Here is a 20,741-nt window from a genome sequence, read left to right on the forward strand (position 1 = left end):
ATATGGTAAAGAACTAACTCTAGGCCATAGTAACTAATTTAATCTTGTCATCATTATAGTAAAGAACGAAATCTTGCCCAGAGTAACTGAAAAATACCAAATTATGGTCGCACTAGTTAGTGCAACCTAGTAAGAAGCAAACCACATCCCTTGGTAACCAAAAGTTGAAAAACGTATTTAAAATAAAACTGCCTAATGAGAAAGAATTTCCATCTGACAGTGATTCAGGAATGATAACTATTTTTTCCGTTTACATTACAAAAAAAAGTTTATAACGAAGAAAACTATGCTGTTTTTGAAATAAAAAACACCTATAATTCATTGAAATTGGTCTCAATCAATCAATCATTTATTACCCACAACTAACGAAAAGTAGTACAAGTGGAGTACATAATAATAAAAAATAAAAAAAACTCAACAAACATTAGCAATTAAATTAAACTACGGAAAGAACTGTAAAAGACCGTGGTCAGGGCCAAATTTACAAAATGCATCAGCAAAAAGCTTTCTGTGTAGGTCACTGAGCTTTTGAGTTACATCCGCAACATAAAAATTTTTAACTAGATACCGATTTCTAGTCCAAGGTGGCAGATAAAGAATAACTTGTTAAAATTTGAAATATATAATAATAATCTTTTTTAAATCGTTAGCTTAAGAACAAAATGAACACCCAAAAAATACAGCACAGACTAATCAGAAAAGGTCGAGAATAAGTACCCAAAAGCTATTCTGTTATGTTTTCCACGGTTTGCTACAATTTTTGAATAACTGAATTGAATTTTTCTTACTGAATCAGCAACTATCTGTTTACGAAAAAGAGCTAGGGAATTAGAAACAGTAATACCAAGCCACCGAAAGGAAGAGACAGAAAGTACAGAAAATTCATTACATACCAGAGGAGTAGACAAAGACAGATTATAAGATAAGAATTCACACTTGTCAAGATTCAGGGATAGACAAATATTTAGGAAAGACTGAAAACTAAAGAAACCCTCGCAGAAAGAGCAGATTTAGTACGACTAATCAACAGAATGTCATCAGCATAGGCAATGTAAGAAACATCAGTAGAACCGGAAAAATAAGTGCCTGAGATCTTTTCCAGAACAGTAGAAATACAAATTTTGAACAGGGCTGGTGATAAAACACATCCTTGCCTAACACCGCGAAGCACTTTAATAGGTGTTTCTGGAGAAGATTTCAGGCGGAGGTAAGAATTAGAATACCAAAACCGTAGAAGGTAAATAACCGAAAAATTATCACCAGAAAAAGCCCAAGAAAAGAAAAGCTGGTTATGAACAACAGAATCAAAATCCTTTGAAAGATCAAGTGTACAGAGATATACACCTTTACCCTTAGAAGAATTAGAAAATAGAATAGAAGAAAGGACACGATGAGCATGTTGGCACCCCACACCAGGTCTGAAACCAAGTTTATTTTCACCAAAGAAAGAAATATTTCGAGTTAAATTAGGCAAAAGAATATACTCGAAGACCTTGCTAAGATTGCAAGAAACAGAAACTGGACGGTTTGAAGAGCAATCTGTTGGCGGTTTACCTCTTTTTAAAATTGAAGTCACGCTGCCACGCAAAAAGCTTTCCGGGACGATAGAAGATGCAAAGCACATTTGAAACAAAAGCGCAAGATGTGACACAAGTTCAGCACATTGGTGAGTTAGATGCATTTTAGAGATACCATCAGCATCAATAGATTTCGACTTAGGATGATTCAAAGCATTCAAAACTTCACAACGCGATATAGGGAAAACAAAGCGCTGACATAGAAATCTAGGGACAATTTTAACAAACGTTTCACAAAACTTTCTATGAACAGAATAATTCAAAACGGAGATAATCTTCAAATAATATGCATGCCTAAAGCTTGGTGGAATATCAATACTACTCACATTAGAACTGTTTCTTTTGCTTGAATTAGTTACATTCATTCATTCTTATGGAGAAGATGGACGATCAAGCCCATGGTATCGAATCCTTCTTAGATGCTTCATAAATTCTAATTTGGTTTTATGTTTAATAAAAAAAAAATTACCAGACCTAGGCCGACCACAATCAGTCCAAATTTTTAGCCAAAATTTAGCTTCATTTTTACAGGTCTTAAGGTTAGCGTCGAGTGACTAAAGAAGCTTTTGAGTATTCTTTTGGATTAGCTTTACTGGGACAGAAATTTTTTCAGCTTCTTTCATAGCAGAGAGGATAGAATGATAATATCGGTCTATTTCATATTTAGCATAAATGAAATTCTGACTACACTGCAAAAGCTGATAAGGAACATAAAACGTACTTAGAAGTGAAGCCAAAGTTATAAGATAAACAGAAAAATTCGCTTCATCCCAATCAGGCTTATAAAACCATTTAGAACGTACACCACGACTCTTAGACATACTCCCAGAACAAACAACAGACTTTGATAAACAAAAAGACAGCGGAAGGTGATCAAGATCATTCTCGTCAAAATGAACCGTAACTGGTGAGCAGACAAGAGCTGCAGAACAAATAACGTGATCAATGTCTGATTTACTACCTGAATGGTGAATATACGTATAATCATGGGACTTCCGAACAATTTTATAAGCCGGGAGAGAATCAAACAAGCTGACCATTCCTTACATTATCAGAAACCAGATCGGTATTAAAATCACCAGCAATAACAAAATGCAACCCGTTATCCGATATTTTTTGAATTAAAGTTTTAAGACCATTACAAGCACAAGAGAAATTCTGAAGTGAACGAATGGAATGATCATTATATGGCAGATACACATTAATTAATACAACATTACCAAGACACACCGCAAGAAAAGTATCATCTGATTGGAAAAGCACAGGACTCGTTCCAGAAATATTTTTGTTAAAAACACATGCTAAGCCGCCAGAAGGGTGGCCCCGTGTAATTTTAGCTGGACGCACAAAAACACCGTAATTACTGCTTCGTCTCAGAAAATTTTCGCTAAAGGCGGTCAGTAAATGTTCTTGGAGACAAACAACGTCGTAATTAACATACAGTAGCATTTCAAGGTCAAAATCAGACGGTACTTCTCGAATAACACCAGTGTGTTTTTTAGATAAAACTCTCACACTAGAACCAGGTAGAGCTTCCTTTGCTGATTTGCAAAAATCTTCAGCTGCAGATTTCTCAATATTCACCGTCCACCGCTTTTTAGTCGCTTGCACTCTGGACACCAGCTGATGACCAGAAATTGAGTCTATTACTGATTTTCGCTTTAGCGGGTCACCATGCTCAGGTGGGTGATCGGAGATCAAAATTGTAGTATGCGTATCACAAGCAGGTTGGCTAATCACAGGTATTTGAGGAAAGTTCAGATTGTACAAATCAATCTTGGCAGAAACTAGCGAAATCGCTTGCTCAAGGCTCGTAAGCTTGGCTGTGACGTGTGTAAACGCTGTAGAAGAGATAACAGGGACTTCTTTTGGCCTTTCGATGACAAAAAAAGGGAGCTGTTTTCCACCGGTATTACATTTATTCATAAAGTATATAATATCTTGCAGGTGACAGACAATCGCATTACTGCCCCTGCTGACAGGTGGGTCGTTTTCATTCACAAAACTCAGTGGATTTTCGTTTTCTGACTTAGCAGGTCCCAAATCTTTAAAAAAAGTCCACTCCTTTCCGTAAAATAACGGCTTCATCAACACCACTTAAATTTTCAAAAACTAAGTTCAACAGCGGTGAATACAAAATCTCGGAAACGCTCATATCGTTATAAATTCACTTCAAAAATAATTTAAACCAACACACGCGAAGTACACGTGATGGTCAGGCGACGAGCGCTGAATAATAGTAAATTAAGTTCATTAAAGGTAAACTTGCCACACAGGTTTGTTTATAAACCAGGAGAAAGCTATTTTTTCGCCTGCATTGGTATAATCCTTTGCAATAGGTTTGAATCCAAAACAGGTCTTTTCACCATGAACTATGAATCAACACTGGTCTCTGATCGAACCGAAAATTGTACCATTAGAATCAGCATTGTCAAAAACCCGGTTTGCAGCGGTAGCTAGCAGACATAAAGGATCAAAATAGTTCATTATAAATGAGGACTAAGTAAGTTTCATCGGATATAGCTGAAACTTAGTAAAGGACAAACCAGGGCACATAGTAGCTAAAAGTTAAGATAATACAAGCATCTTTCGAAAAGTTGCTTGTCTGGGGTATATTGCCATACTGAGAATCGTCTGTTAATATTCCAACTAAGAAAAACCCCTAGGCTTTTTATATATTTGTTCTTTATTTTCGTTTGTCATTATAATCAAGTGAGCTGGACTTGCCTAAGCATTGCGTTTGGCTCTTCATTAATCTGGATAATCTGAAATAGGGATTCAAAAAGTGACAATGTCAATGAAACGATGGAATCTTATCACTAGAAAAAAAGTTGGTGTAAGCTCAATTTTTTTATGTACATAGGATAATATTTGGAACCCATGTGTTTTTCTGCGAGCCCATGTGTGTGTGTGTGTTTTTTTTTCTATTTTCTTTGAAATTGAATAATATACAAAGGTTAAATACTCGTCTTTTTTGTGTTTTCTTTTTTGTTTTCTCTTTAAAGTCAACTCCTAACTTTGGAGAAGTAAAAATGAAAGTATTCCTTATGCAGAGATCATAATATAATACAGATATTCTTTTGACTTTTGATGTGACTAGCCATGATCTAGAAAATTATTCTAGTGATGATTATGACCCAGAAATATTCAGAAAATGTTGTTCTTGTCAGAACTTTGAACCTCCGGGAGACCTCGGGAATGGCTCGTTTCCTTTAAAGTACGGCTAAGATACTTCGAAAAAACTTCTGGAAGCATTGACTCCTCAACTTAGCCTCAGTAAAAATGAAAGTATTCCTTATGCAGCGATCATAATATAATACAGATATTCTTTTGACTTTTGATGTGACTAGCCATGATCTAGAAAATTATTCTAGTGATGATTATGACTCAGGAATATTCAGAAAATGTTGTTCTTGTCAGAACTCTGAACCTCCGGGAGACCTCAGGAATGGCTCGTTTCCTTTAAAGTACGGCTAAGCTACTTCGAAAAAACTTCTGGAAGCATTGACTCCTCAACTTAGCCTCAGTAAAAATGAAAGTATTCCTTATGCAGAGATCATAATATAATACAGATATTCTTTTGACTTTTGATGTGACTAGCCATGATCTAGAAAATTATTCTAGTGATGATTATGACTCAGGAATATTCAGAAAATGTTGTTCTTGTCAGAACTCTGAACCTCCGGGAGACCTCAGGAATGGCTCGTTTCCTTTAAAGTACGGCTAAGCTACTTCGAAAAAACTTCTGGAAGCATTGACTCCTCAACTTAGCCTCAGTAAAAATGAAAGTATTCCTTATGCAGAGATCATAATATAATACAGATATTCTTTTGACTTTTGATGTGACTAGCCATGATCTAGAAAATTATTCTAGTGATGATTATGACTCAGGAATATTCAGAAAATGTTGTTCTTGTCAGAACTCTGAACCTCCGGGAGACCTCAGGAATGGCTCGTTTCCTTTAAAGTACGGCTAAGCTACTTCGAAAAAACTTCTGGAAGCATTGACTCCTCAACTTAGCCTCAGTAAAAATGAAAGTATTCCTTATGCAGAGATCATAATATAATACAGATATTCTTTTGACTTTTGATGTGACTAGCCATGATCTAGAAAATTATTCTAGTGATGATTATGACTCAGGAATATTCAGAAAATGTTGTTCTTGTCAGAACTCTGAACCTCCGGGAGACCTCAGGAATGGCTCGTTTCCTTTAAAGTACGGCTAAGCTACTTCGAAAAAACTTCTGGAAGCATTGACTCCTCAACTTAGCCTCAGTAAAAATGAAAGTATTCCTTATGCAGCGATCATAATATAATACAGATATTCTTTTGACTTTTGATGTGACTAGCCATGATCTAGAAAATTATTCTAGTGATGATTATGACTCAGGAATATTCAGAAAATGTTGTTCTTGTCAGAACTCTGAACCTCCGGGAGACCTCAGGAATGGATAGTTTCCTTTAAAGTACGGCTAAGCTACTTCGAAAAAACTTCTGGAAGCATTGACTCCTCAACTTAGCCTCAGTAAAAATTAAAGTATTCCTTATGCAGCGATCATAATATAATACAGATATTCTTTTGACTTTTGATGTGACTAGCCATGATCTAGAAAATTATTCTAGTGATGATTATGACTCAGGAATATTCAGAAAATGTTGTTCTTGTCAGAACTCTGAACCTCCGGGAGACCTCAGGAATGGCTCGTTTCCTTTAAAGTACGGCTAAGCTACTTCGAAAAAACTTCTGGAAGCATTGACTCCTCAACTTAGCCTCAGTAAAAATGAAAGTATTCCTTATGCAGCGATCATAATATAATACAGATATTCTTTTGACTTTTGATGTGACTAGCCATGATCTAGAAAATTATTCTAGTGATGATTGTGACTCAGGAATATTCAGAAAATGTTGTTCTAGTCAGAACTCTGAACCTCCGGGAGACCTCAGGAATGGCTCGTTTCCTTTAAAGTACGGCTAAGCTACTTCGAAAAAACTTCTGGAAGCATTGACTCCTCAACTTAGCCTCAGTAAAAATGAAAGTATTCCTTATGCAGAGATCATAATATAATACAGATATTCTTTTGACTTTTGATGTGACTAGCCATGATCTAGAAAATTATTCTAGTGATGATTATGACTCAGGAATATTCAGAAAATGTTGTTCTTGTCAGAACTCTTAACCTCCGGGAGACCTCAGGAATGGCTCGTTTCCTTTAGAGTACGGCTAAGCTACTTCGAAAAAACTTCTGGAAGCATTGACTCCTCAACTTAGCCTCAGTAAAAATGAAAGTATTCCTTATGCAGCGATCATAATATAATACAGATATTCTTTTGACTTTTGATGTGACTAGCCATGATCTAGAAAATTATTCTAGTGATGATTGTGACTCAGGAATATTCAGAAAATGTTGTTCTTGTCAGAACTCTGAACCTCCGGGAGACCTCAGGAATGGCTCGTTTCCTTTAAAGTACGGCTAAGCTACTTCGAAAAAACTTCTGGAAGCATTGACTCCTCAACTTAGCCTCAGTAAAAATGAAAGTATTCCTTATGCAGAGATCATAATATAATACAGATATTCTTTTGACTTTTGATGTGACTAGCCATGATCTAGAAAATTATTCTAGTGATGATTATGACTCAGGAATATTCAGAAAATGTTGTTCTTGTCAGAACTCTGAACCTCCGGGAGACCTCAGGAATGGCTCGTTTCCTTTAAAGTACGGCTAAGCTACTTCGAAAAAACTTCTGGAAGCATTGACTCCTCAACTTAGCCTCAGTAAAAATGAAAGTATTCCTTATGCAGAGATCATAATATAATACAGATATTCTTTTGACTTTTGATGTGACTAGCCATGATCTAGAAAATTATTCTAGTGATGATTATGACTCAGGAATATTCAGAAAATGTTGTTCTTGTCAGAACTCTGAACCTCCGGGAGACCTCAGGAATGGCTCGTTTCCTTTAAAGTACGGCTAAGCTACTTCGAAAAACTTCTGGAAGCATTGACTCCTCAACTTAGCCTCAGTAAAAATGAAAGTATTCCTTATGCAGAGATCATAATATAATACAGATATTCTTTTGACTTTTGATGTGACTAGCCATGATCTAGAAAATTATTCTAGTGATGATTATGACTCAGGAATATTCAGAAAATGTTGTTCTTGTCAGAACTCTGAACCTCCGGGAGACCTCAGGAATGGCTCGTTTCCTTTAAAGTACGGCTAAGCTACTTCGAAAAAACTTCTGGAAGCATTGACTCCTCAACTTAGCCTCAGTAAAAATGAAAGTATTCCTTATGCAGCGATCATAATATATTACAGATATTCTTTTGACTTTTGATGTGACTAGCCATGATCTAGAAAATTATTCTAGTGATGATTGTTACTCAGGAATATTCAGAAAATGTTGTTCTTGTCAGAACTCTGAACCTCCGGGAGACCTCAGGAATGGTTCGTTTCCTTTAAAGTACGGCTAAGCTACTTCGAAAAAACTTCTGGAAGCATTGACTCCTCAACTTAGCCTCAGTAAAAATTAAAGTATTCCTTATGCAGCGATCATAATATAATACAGATATTCTTTTGACTTTTGATGTGACTAGCCATGATCTAGAAAATTATTCTAGTGATGATTATGACTCAGGAATATTCAGAAAATGTTGTTCTTGTCAGAACTCTGAACCTCCGGGAGACCTCAGGAATGGCTCGTTTCCTTTAAAGTACGGCTAAGCTACTTCGAAAAAACTTCTGGAAGCATTGACTCCTCAACTTAGCCTCAGTAAAAATGAAAGTATTCCTTATGCAGCGATCATAATATAATACAGATATTCTTTTGACTTTTGATGTGACTAGCCATGATCTAGAAAATTATTCTAGTGATGATTATGACTCAGAAATATTCAGAAAATGTTGTTCTTGTCAGAACTCTGAACCTCCGGGAGACCTCAGGAATGGCTCGTTTCCTTTAAAGTACGGCTAAGCTACTTCTAAAAAACTTCTGGAAGCATTGACTCCTCAACTTAGCCTCAGTAAAAATGAAAGTATTCCTTATGCAGAGATCATAATATAATACAGATATTCTTTTGACTTTTGATGTGACTAGCCATGATCTAGAAAATTATTCTAGTGATGATTATGACTCAGGAATATTCAGAAAATGTTGTTCTTGTCAGAACTCTGAACCTCCGGGAGACCTCAGGAATGGCTCGTTTCCTTTAAAGTACGGCTAAGCTACTTCGAAAAAACTTCTGGAAGCATTGACTCCTCAACTTAGCCTCAGTAAAAATGAAAGTATTCCTTATGCAGCGATCATAATATAATACAGATATTCTTTTGACTTTTGATGTGACTAGCCATGATCTAGAAAATTATTCTAGTGATGATTATGACTCAGGAATATTCAGAACATGTTGTTCTTGTCAGAACTCTGAACCTCCGGGAGACCTCAGGAATGGCTCGTTTCCTTTAAAGTACGGCTAAGCTACTTCGAAAAAACTTCTGGAAGCATTGACTCCTCAACTTAGCCTCAGTAAAAATGAAAGTATTCCTTATGCAGCGATCATAATATAATACAGATATTCTTTTGACTTTTGATGTGACTAGCCATGATCTAGAAAATTATTCTAGTGATGATTATGACTCAGGAATATTCAGAAAATGTTGTTCTTGTCAGAACTCTGAACCTCCGGGAGACCTCAGGAATGGCTCGTTTCCTTTAAAGTACGGCTAAGCTACTTCGAAAAAACTTCTGGAAGCATTGACTCCTCAACTTAGCCTCAGTAAAAATGAAAGTATTCCTTATGCAGCGATCATAATATAATACAGATATTCTTTTGACTTTTGATGTGACTAGCCATGATCTAGAAAATTATTCTAGTGATGATTGTGACTCAGGAATATTCAGAAAATGTTGTTCTTGTCAGAACTCTGAACCTCCGGGAGACCTCAGGAATGGCTCGTTTCCTTTAAAGTACGGCTAAGCTACTTCGAAAAAACTTCTGGAAGCATTGACTCCTCAACTTAGCCTCAGTAAAAATGAAAGTATTCCTTATGCAGAGATCATAATATAATACAGATATTCTTTTGACTTTTGATGTGACTAGCCATGATCTAGAAAATTATTCTAGTGATGATTATGACTCAGGAATATTCAGAAAATGTTGTTCTTGTCAGAACTCTGAACCTCCGGGAGACCTCAGGAATGGCTCGTTTCCTTTAAAGTACGGCTAAGCTACTTCGAAAAAACTTCTGGAAGCATTGACTCCTCAACTTAGCCTCAGTAAAAATGAAAGTATTCCTTATGCAGCGATCATAATATAATACAGATATTCTTTTGACTTTTGATGTGACTAGCCATGATCTAGAAAATTATTCTAGTGATGATTATGACTCAGGAATATTCAGAAAATGTTGTTCTTGTCAGAACTCTGAACCTCCGGGAGACCTCAGGAATGGCTCGTTTCCTTTAAAGTACGGCTAAGCTACTTCGAAAAAAACTTCTGGAAGCATTGACTCCTCAACTTAGCCTCAGTAAAAATGAAAGTATTCCTTATGCAGCGATCATAATATAATACAGATATTCTTTTGACTTTTGATGTGACTAGCCATGATCTAGAAAATTATTCTAGTGATGATTGTGACTCAGGAATATTCAGAAAATGTTGTTCTAGTCAGAACTCTGAACCTCCGGGAGACCTCAGGAATGGCTCGTTTCCTTTAAAGTACGGCTAAGCTACTTCGAAAAAACTTCTGGAAGCATTGACTCCTCAACTTAGCCTCAGTAAAAATGAAAGTATTCCTTATGCAGAGATCATAATATAATACAGATATTCTTTTGACTTTTGATGTGACTAGCCATGATCTAGAAAATTATTCTAGTGATGATTATGACTCAGGAATATTCAGAAAATGTTGTTCTTGTCAGAACTCTGAACCTCCGGGAGACCTCAGGAATGGCTCGTTTCCTTTAAAGTACGGCTAAGCTACTTCGAAAAAACTTCTGGAAGCATTGACTCCTCAACTTAGCCTCAGTAAAAATGAAAGTATTCCTTATGCAGAGATCATAATATAATACAGATATTCTTTTGACTTTTGATGTGACTAGCCATGATCTAGAAAATTATTCTAGTGATGATTATGACTCAGGAATATTCAGAAAATGTTGTTCATGTGAGAACTCTGAACCTCCGGGAGACCTCAGGAATGGCTCGTTTCCTTTAAAGTACGGCTAAGCTACTTCGAAAAAACTTCTGGAAGCATTGACTCCTCAACTTAGCCTCAGTAAAAATGAAAGTATTCCTCATGCAGAGATCATAATATAATACAGATATTCTTTTGACTTTTGATGTGACTAGCCATGATCTAGAAAATTATTCTAGTGATGATTATGACTCAGGAATATTCAGAAAATGTTGTTCTTGTCAGAACTCTGAACCTCCGGGAGACCTCAGGAATGGCTCGTTTCCTTTAAAGTACGGCTAAGCTACTTCGAAAAAACTTCTGGAAGCATTGACTCCTCAACTTAGCCTCAGTAAAAATGAAAGTATTCCTTATGCAGCGATCATAATATAATACAGATATTCTTTTGACTTTTGATGTGACTAGCCATGATCTAGAAAATTATTCTAGTGATGATTGTGACTCAGGAATATTCAGAAAATGTTGTTCTAGTCAGAACTCTGAACCTCCGGGAGACCTCAGGAATGGCTCGTTTCCTTTAAAGTACGGCTAAGCTACTTCGAAAAAACTTCTGGAAGCATTGACTCCTCAACTTAGCCTCAGTAAAAATGAAAGTATTCCTTATGCAGCGATCATAATATAATACAAATATTCTTTTGACTTTTGATGTGACTAGCCATGATCTAGAAAATTATTCTAGTGATGATTATGACTCAGGAATATTCAGAAAATGTTGTTCTTGTCAGAACTCTGAACCTCCGGGAGACCTCAGGAATGGCTCGTTTCCTTTAAAGTACGGCTAAGCTACTTCGAAAAAACTTCTGGAAGCATTGACTCCTCAACTTAGCCTCAGTAAAAATGAAAGTATTCCTTATGCAGCGATCATAATATAATACAGATATTCTTTTGACTTTTGATGTGACTAGCCATGATCTAGAAAATTATTCTAGTGATGATTGTGACTCAGGAATATTCAGAAAATGTTGTTCTTGTCAGAACTCTGAACCTCCGGGAGACCTCAGGAATGGCTCGTTTCCTTTAAAGTACGGCTAAGCTACTTCGAAAAAACTTCTGGAAGCATTGACTCCTCAACTTAGCCTCAGTAAAAATGAAAGTATTCCTTATGCAGCGATCATAATATAATACAGATATTCTTTTGACTTTTGATGTGACTAGCCATGATCTAGAAAATTATTCTAGTGATGATTGTGACTCAGGAATATTCAGAAAATGTTGTTCTTGTCAGAACTCTGAACCTCCGGGAGACCTCAGGAATGGCTCGTTTCCTTTAAAGTACGGCTAAGCTACTTCGAAAAAACTTCTGGAAGCATTGACTCCTCAACTTAGCCTCAGGAAAATTTTGCAAAACCTTGTAGGAAGTAAAAAATCCTCAGAAAAAACAGCATATCAATTTTTAAAGCGAGTTGAAATAGCAGCTAGGGTATTTGCAAGTCTTACTGGTTGTTAGGGCAGGGCAGATGAAATAATCCTGAAGTCCTACCACTGGCATTGTACACATTTAGAAAGGGGTACAAATTTGATTCTTGTAGAATCAATATATATTTGTTACATTTAATGTATATCTCTTGATTGAAAAGCTGGATTTATGGTTTAGTTGACTGGACATAGTAGTTTTTTTTCACATGGATAGGCAACCTGAATTAGTGACTACCATTGATTTAGCTTTTGCAACATGTTCGATGGATAATAGTTTCAAGGTGGTTATTCCTTTTGTGCTCTGGCTGTAACTAGTAACTAGGTGTAACTAGTTCATCAAATGCCGCTCACAATCTAATGACCATCTGACGAGCCAGAGTACATAAAGGTGGCAATGTAAGAAAAAATAGTTTTATTTGTACTAAGCCAGCAAAGAAAAGAGCAGATTCGCAAACGTCTCTCCATAATCTACATACATACTTAAGACTGACTCACAACAACAGGATAGACCATAAGTATATATAGAAAATCTCTGCGCTCCAGGAACGTAAAGAGTATATTGCATAATATTATTACAGATCCAGGGTCAATTATTTTTTTTAGAGTGAGTATGGGCAAATCTGTCAAGCCATAGGTCACAGTGGCTATTGACTTCAGTTAATGCATTGTGAAATATGTGTCTATTTTGGAATGGAGTTTACAACTAGAAACAATGGAAGGTAACATTCAAATCATGGAAGAAGTTATATTTAGCGTAAAATATTAGTAAGCATGGTTGGAGTCAAGGCCGTTCCCAAATTTTTTTCGGAGGGGGTTTTACCTAAAAAAAATCGGTGAGGGGGGGGGGGTTACACAAAAAGACTCAAAAAACGCATACAAAATTTATTTGTATCCATTTTCGTTACGTTTTTACGAGCCAGACAAACATTTCAGGGGGGGGGGGTCAACCCCCCCCTCTCTGTACGGCCTTGGTTGGAGTTTATAACATCCTAAATTGCTAATGCTCGTTTTATATGGCTTGTTTATACGTTATTGGAGGGGGGCAAGAAAATTGTATTTTTAATGTGAATGTTTTTTTTAAACATTGATTCTAGGTTTTAAAAGATTTAAAAGGATCCTAGACGTGTAATTTGTATCAATTGTTCGTCTTTAGCAAAGGAACTGAAAAAAATAAGACTGCTATGTTGGGTTAAAATAACTGAGTGATTTTTACAGATGCATTTGTTTTTACTCATAGGACATGCTTTAAGGGGTAATTTATTCAATAAATAATCACTTTGACCATCTTTACTTACTTGAAAGAAATTGGAAGATGGCTCTTTTGTGAGATTAACTAAAAAAAACTAGTTTTTTTTTTAACTGAAAGTAAGGAGCGACGTTAAAACAAAATGAATAGAAATTATTCCGTATATGAAAGGAGCTGTCCGCTCCTCAATGCCTCGTTCTTTACGCTAAAGTATTTTATTGTTTAAAAAAATATGGGACAGCCCCTTTCATATACGGAATAATTTCTGTTCGTTTTAAGTTTTAATGTCGCTCCTTACTTTCAGTTAAAAAAAACTTGTTTTTTTAGTTAATTTCTGAAAGTTTTGAATTAATTGAGCTTTGATTTTGGCTCACGGTACATAAATATTTAAAAGAAATTTGCATATTAATTTTACTTTTTTGGCTAAATAGCTTTCTCAAAATTTTGTTCTGACGTAACTTACGAATTAAATTACTTAACGAATTTCTATATTCGTATTTTTTTATTACATATATTAGGTAGTTCGCTCCATAGTCAATACCTCGCTCTTTACGCTAAAGTTTGAATTTTGTTCGAATCACAAACGCCTGAATCACAAAGGGCGGTTAATTAGAATAGATAGCTCTTTTGAAAGTACTAAAAAAAACTTTAGCGTAAAGAGTGAGGTATTGACTAGGCGGCGAATTCTCTCATATACGTAATAATTTCTGTTCGTTTTAAGTTTTAATGTTGCTCCTTACTTTCAGTTGAGAAAAACTTGTTTTTTTATTTAATTTCTTATCTTTTTAAATAATGTTGGGAAATCGGGCGGCTCCTTCATGGAAATGTCCTTTCCCCCAAAGAAACATCCTCCATGGAAAGATCCTCCCCCGTAACTCCTACTCCAAACCCGACCCCCCACTAGAAAAAAATTCCTCCTGAAAACGCCTGTATACTTCTCAATAACCAATACTATATGTAAACAATGGGCAAAGTTTATAACTTGCAGCCCTTCCACCAGGAACTGAGGGGTATTAAGCCATCCTCAAAAACATATTAATTAGGTTTTAGAATATAGTGAACAAAATGGCTATCTCAAAATTTTGATTGGGTGACTTTGGGGAAAAAAATTAGCGTGGGAAGGGGCCGAGTTGCCCTCCAATTTTTTGGTCACTTAAAAAGGGCACTAGAAGTTTTATTTTCTGTTCGAATGAGCCTTCTCACGATATTCTAGGACTACTGGATCGATACGATCACCCATGGGAAAAAAAATAAATAAATAAACACGCATCCGTTATCTTTCTTCTGGAAAAAAATACAAAATCCCACATTTTTGCAGATAGGAGCTTGAAACCCTTATAGTAGGGTTCTCTGATACGCTGAATCTGATAGTGTGATTTTCTTTAAAGTTCTATGACATTTAGGGGTTGTTTCCCCCTTTTTCTCGAAAATAAGGCAAATTTTTTGAGGCACTTGACTTTTGATGGGTAAGACTAAACTTGAAGAAACTTATATATTTAAAATCAGCATAAAAATATAATTCTTCTGATGTATCTTTTGGTATCAAAATTCCGTTTTTTAGAGTTTCGGTTACTATGGAGCCGGGTCGCTCCTTACTTACAGTTCGTTACCACGAACTGTTTGATAGCTGCTTCTATTATTTATTTTTACCAGATGTGGCTTTCATATTTTTTTTTTTTTTAAAAACTTTCTTCTTCTGTTTATAGATAGGTGGAAAACAGGTAATGATAACATTATGTGAGTCATGTGCTAATTTGCATCTAATGTTAATAGACAATACAAGATATTTATTCTTATATTCAAATTTGTCATTGGGTGATGGTGGAAGTGCACCAACTGCGTCAATGTTAAATATTTTAAAGAGATAGATTGGTTTGTCTATTTGTCCTAATGTAGGGTGCATGGCTCTAGTGAGTTTATTTGTTCTTAGGCAAGCATGACGGTTATCACACATTGCCTTCACTCGTTTTCTGATGCATTGATAATTTTTTTTTTTTTTTTTTTTTTTTTTTTTTTTTTTTTTTTGGCAATGTTGGGTCTAAGATCGCCTGGTAGTATTTTGTTTTGCTAATGTAATGCAAACTCTCTTAAATTATTCAATAATCTCTTTTTTCAGACTAAAGCTGCTGAGAATATTACAAAGCGACCAAGTAGGCGATATAGACGCCGACCCAAAAATTTACTCGTAGAATATAACCGAAGACAGAGGCGTCATGCTTGGTTGGAAACACACATTTGGCATGCTAAAAGGTACATTGCCTAGGACCTTTTTAAAGTCTTAATGACCTTGGTTAAACTGTGTAACAAGTACTCAATATATTTCCAATTCCGTAATTCATTTACTAGCAAATTAATGGTTTAGCGATGGGCGCGCTCCTCTCCTCTCCGATGCTGGGACTGCTTTGAAAAAATTTTGCCTTTTAGTTTAATTGGTATCATATTGTTGTGAGTCTTTTTTCTTTTATATGTTTTTGTCTTGCTGAGGACGGTCCTTGTACATAGGGCCGAAATATTCATTCAAATTATCTCCACTGTCTTCCAAAAAGAATTCTTTATTGTTCTTCGTTTTTTTGTTGTTTGTAATGGAAAGGTAGTATAGTCTTCTTCGCTGTTTTCGTCTCACCACATACTTTTTAAAGAGATCTTTTCATGCTATGATTCATTTTAAATGGAATCATTCAAAGGCTTCTAGCTGGAATAATTGATCGCTCCCACTTTACGCCCAATCTTTTTTTGGTTATAATGCTATTAGAAAGTTAGGAAACAAAACAAGCCTAATTGAAAATTTTGACTGAATATTGCGACTGTACCAAAAAGCTTAGAAATTTTTTTATACATATAGCCTTAAGACTAATCACAAAACTTTATCATTTGAATACCATTACTATTAAACTTTTTAACTGGGAAACTACTTAAACTAATATTAAATAACAACAAAATTCAGGACTAAGTCGTAAGTTTTATCGCTTTTTGTTTTTATGTGAAAAAAAACTTTTTCAGATTGATTTTTGGAATGAGTGAGGATATGTTTATCCGATATTCATGCTAGGAATAATAACTGGCACACTCTTGAATTATCAAACCCCCTTAGCACCGAGTTCCTTTGATTATTCACAGGCAACTGGTTTGGAATAGGCCTATAGTGAAACTTCATTAAGGGTCCTATCCTTAAATGGTATGCCAAATGACTACGATAATGTAATTTTTAGGTCATACAAATTATCTGTTTTTTTTTATTGGCAGGAGAATTAACCTTTTTTTGATTGTTGTAAAAGGTATCTATAAGACTAGCCCTAACTTCGTCTGGGTTGGAAATAGATGTATAATATTTGTGCACAGAGGACTCTAGAAATTAGGTCTTTAAGGATGACAATCCCTCCCCCCGCCCCCACAGCCCTCAAGGTAAGGATTGTAAATTATGCCCTGGGGTATATAAAGTTTTTATAGAAAGCCTTGTTATAGAAACTTCAAAAATGGCTGATTTGATTGGTAATTGGAAGGGCTAGTGTCCTTTTTAATAGTCGAAAGCGATTGAAGGAAACTAAACCCCTCTCACCCCCACCATTTCCCCAAACACATCCAATCAAAATTTTGAGATATCCGTTTTGTTCAACGTGTTTGAAAGTTCTTGACATTAGGTCTTTTAGGATGAAAACCCCCTAAGAGCCCTTAGTTCAAGGGTTGTAAGTCATACCCTGGGGGCATATAAGGTTTATATAGAAAGTCATTGTAGAAATTTGAAAAAGGGCTCATTTGATTGTAAATTAAAAGGGTTAGTGCCCTTTTTAATAGTCGAAAGCGAGTGGAGAGTAATTAACCCCCTCTGACGCCCACCATTTCCCCAAAAATATTCAGTCAAAGTTTAGAGATAACCATTTTGTTCAACGTAGTTGAAAGATCTGGACATTATGTATTTGAGGATGACAGAGCCCCCAGGGCGAAGGTTTTAAGTTATGTCCTGGGGGCATATAAGGTTTTCATAGATAGTGTTGTCGTAAAAACTTCAAAAGGAGCTCATTCAATTGGAAATTGAGAGTGCTAGTGCCCTTTTTAATTGTCGAAAGTGATTGGAGGGTAATTAACCCCCTTCTCACGCCCACCATTCCCCAAAACACATCCATTGATAATTTTCACATAGCCGTTTTGTTCAACATAGTAGAAAGTTTTGGAAATTAGGTCTTTGAGGATGACAACCCCCCTCCCAGCCTTTATGGCAAGGGTTGTAAGTTATGTCCTGGGGGCATATAAGGTTTGTAATTCAAGTTTAATATGGGTTTTAGTTTTTTTTTTTTTTTTTTTTTTTTTTTAATTAAAAATACACTTAACTCAATTCCTTGTGCATTGATGCACATTTGGGCCCGTAATAATTGCACAATCTAAATACAGCGTGGCCTCCTGTCCTCTCCAATTTCCACCCCGAACTGCCATCAAATAACAATAAAGTTAACACAACTTCTCCTCGGCTCACACCCCTTGAAATATCAAACTGAAAAATAATAAATAATAATAATATAAAAATTCTAAACATAATAATAATAAAATTAATCTAGTCAATAAATTTTTAATCTTTTAGATATTTTTTACATTCTTTTTTAAGTAGCCGAGAGACCTGTATGATTTCAGCTCTTGCGGAAGTGCATTCCACTCCCTAGCACACGCAATTCTAGGAGAAAGTTCCGACCTAGCTGTCGGTGTGGGGGATATGTAAATATCTGATGAAGATCGAGTATTTAAACTAAGGATTTGTGATGCTAGTGTGAATAAGCCTTTAAATGGTGATGGGAGTGTTCCTTAAGAATATTTAAAACAAAAACGGTGCAAGATAGTCTGTAAAGTGATGCCATTGATAGTTTGTTTGGTGCTGTGCCTAAAATTTGAAGTGCTTTATTGTGAAGTGAGTTTATTCTCTGTAAATGTGTCTTGAAATTAGATTGCCAAACTGTAGAAAAATATTGAATGTGAGGCTTGATAACTGCATTGTAAATCAGGATGAGTATTTTTTTAGGGAATTGGTGACTGAGTTTTCTCAAGATTCCAAGGTTCCTTGAAAGCTTCGTCTCGACACTTGCTATGTGGTGTCTGAACGAGAGGTTTTCGTCGATTAAAACCCGAACGTGTTCTTTTTCTGGTCTCTTGATAAGTCCTCGAGAGGTTTCAATGCCAATCAAATCAGGAGCCACCGAATCTATACGTGAAAAAATAAAACACTCGATTTGTCAATGTTGATGACTAGACGAATTGCGTCCATCCACAGGTACGTCTCTTCAAGAATGTCTTGTAGCTTCGTTTTGAGAGACTTGATGTTCCATTCTGAGCTTGCCAAAAGTGGATCATCCGCAAATGCAGTTAGTTCGTCCTTGGCTTTTAATATAGACCCTGGCGTCGTTTGTGGGTGACATATTTTGCAGCAATAAGGGCTACGACTTGCAGGAGTCAGTACTTGCTGAAGATCATTTACGTAAACAAGAAACAATACCGGTCCTAACTTAGAGCCCTGTGGCACCCCGCAGTAAACTACGACATCACTTGTATGGTTATTTCATGGGTAAATTCGACGATTTTCCAGGTAAGACTTAAACCAATCTAGGACTTGGCCACAAACTCCAATATGATCCAGCTTTCCTAGTTGTATTTCGTGGTGCATGCTACCAAACGCTTTATTAATATCTAGAAGCACAGCTGCAGGTAAAGCACCCGAATCTAGGATTCTTTTTACGAATAAGCTTAGTGAATTAAGGGCGTCTTCGGTTGAATGGCCAGCCCAAAACCCGAATTGGCGGCTGTTAAAAAAGCCTTTGGCCTCTAAATATTGGTAAAGCTGGTTTTAACATTTCAGGAAAGACCCCTTTATCTAATGAAAGATTTACAAGGTAAGTTAGAGGCTCGGTAATGGTCGTCACTACTGCTTTCAGTGCCTTTGTGTGGACCAGGTTGAAACCTGAAGCAGAAGAGCCCTTCAAATTTTTTACGAGTAATTCTAGCTCACCTGGCGTTACATGACTCACTGCCATCGATTTCATGCACTTCGGGCCAAGGTATTCCTTGTATTATTTACATGGTGTCCCGACGGAATTCGCTGTGGTCTGGCCGATATTTGCGAAAAATGTACTCAGCGATGCGGCAACCTCTGTAGGTTCGGTAATTTCTTCATCATTCACGACCAATTTCGCCTGTTATATTTAAGACTTAGTGGTTGGCCGTAGTACCGAGTTGATAATTTGCCAGACTTTTCGACCATCCTTCCCGCTTTCCGTCAGCCTTTGGTACAGATAGCCATGCTTTGCTCTTCGTAACACAGTCCGAAGGACTTTCGTGTATTGCTCATACTCCTCCTGCCGCGCTAAGCTCGGAAAGCGTCTATACTCTCCCTAAAGGTGGTTTTTATTATTTACACAGGTCAGAAGACCATCCGTCATTCAGGGGCTAATTGGCTGGTCTTTTTGTCGTTTATTAGTCCTCGGGTTTCTCACGCAACATTTACTGTATATATCCGAGAACATCGAGTGAAATGACTCAAATGCTTTGTTTACATCTTGAATCTCCATTACGTTATCCCAGTTTAATTGTTCTAGTTCCTGTTTTTAATTCTTCAAGTTTTCCTCTGTTAAACATATAATCGGTAACATGGGGTTTGATCGTGACTTTATCTTAGCTGGTACTGAAAGGGCGAGAGTTGCATGAATGGGAAAGTGGTCTGATGTGTCGTTGACGAGGACCGCCGCCGACTCTGGGAGTAGGGAGCTGAACATGTTGTCGATAAGTGAATGCGTACTCTCAGTAAGCCGTGTCGGAATCGTAACAGCAGGGTATAGGCCTGAACCTGCCATATTATTTAGCAAATCTGCTGCTTCGGCCGTTAGTGGAACACTGAGGTTAAAATTAAAATCTCCCATGAGAATAAGCTCATTTTTTTGACACTGCTAGCTCCAGAACTTGAGCCATATGTTCCATAAACTGAGACGTTGACCGTGATGGAGAACGATAAATTTCACCCACAATAACTTTTTTATTTGGGGACAGCCATACTTCTAGGAACAACGACTCGAAAATTCCTTCAATATTTCGTGTAAGGTCATGCCTAGTTTGAACCGTATGTGTGTCGCGGATATATATTGCTATACCACCCTTTCATCTGTTTTCTGTGAAGAAAATGGCTAGTGTAACCTGGAATATCCAAAAGGCTTTCTGTTTGTTGTGTAATAAATGTTTCACATAGGCCTATACAATCTGGTCTAAGCTCCCGACTTGTCGACTCTAGGTCAGAAAATGAGCAATACAGTCCTTGGCAATTCAAATGAATTACCGAA

General features: G+C 36.5%; 1 protein-coding gene across 1 annotated transcript in view; it reads left to right on the top strand.

Annotated features, from left to right (window-relative positions):
- The window catches only part of Pop1 (POP1 ribonuclease P/MRP subunit), a 166,807-nt gene that overhangs the window by 17,306 nt on the left and 128,760 nt on the right, over window positions 1–20,741 (top strand). Inside the window, exon 3 of the mRNA XM_089097388.1 lies at window positions 15,551–15,684. Coding sequence (XP_088953514.1) covers window positions 15,551–15,684 — 134 coding nt within the window. The remainder of the gene's footprint in view (window positions 1–15,550; window positions 15,685–20,741) is intronic.

This window comes from Artemia sp. Qi Xiang Cuo, chromosome 11 (assembly GCF_049724085.1).
Source record: "Artemia sp. Qi Xiang Cuo chromosome 11, ASM4972408v1, whole genome shotgun sequence".
NCBI lineage: Eukaryota > Metazoa > Arthropoda > Branchiopoda > Anostraca > Artemiidae > Artemia > Artemia sp. Qi Xiang Cuo.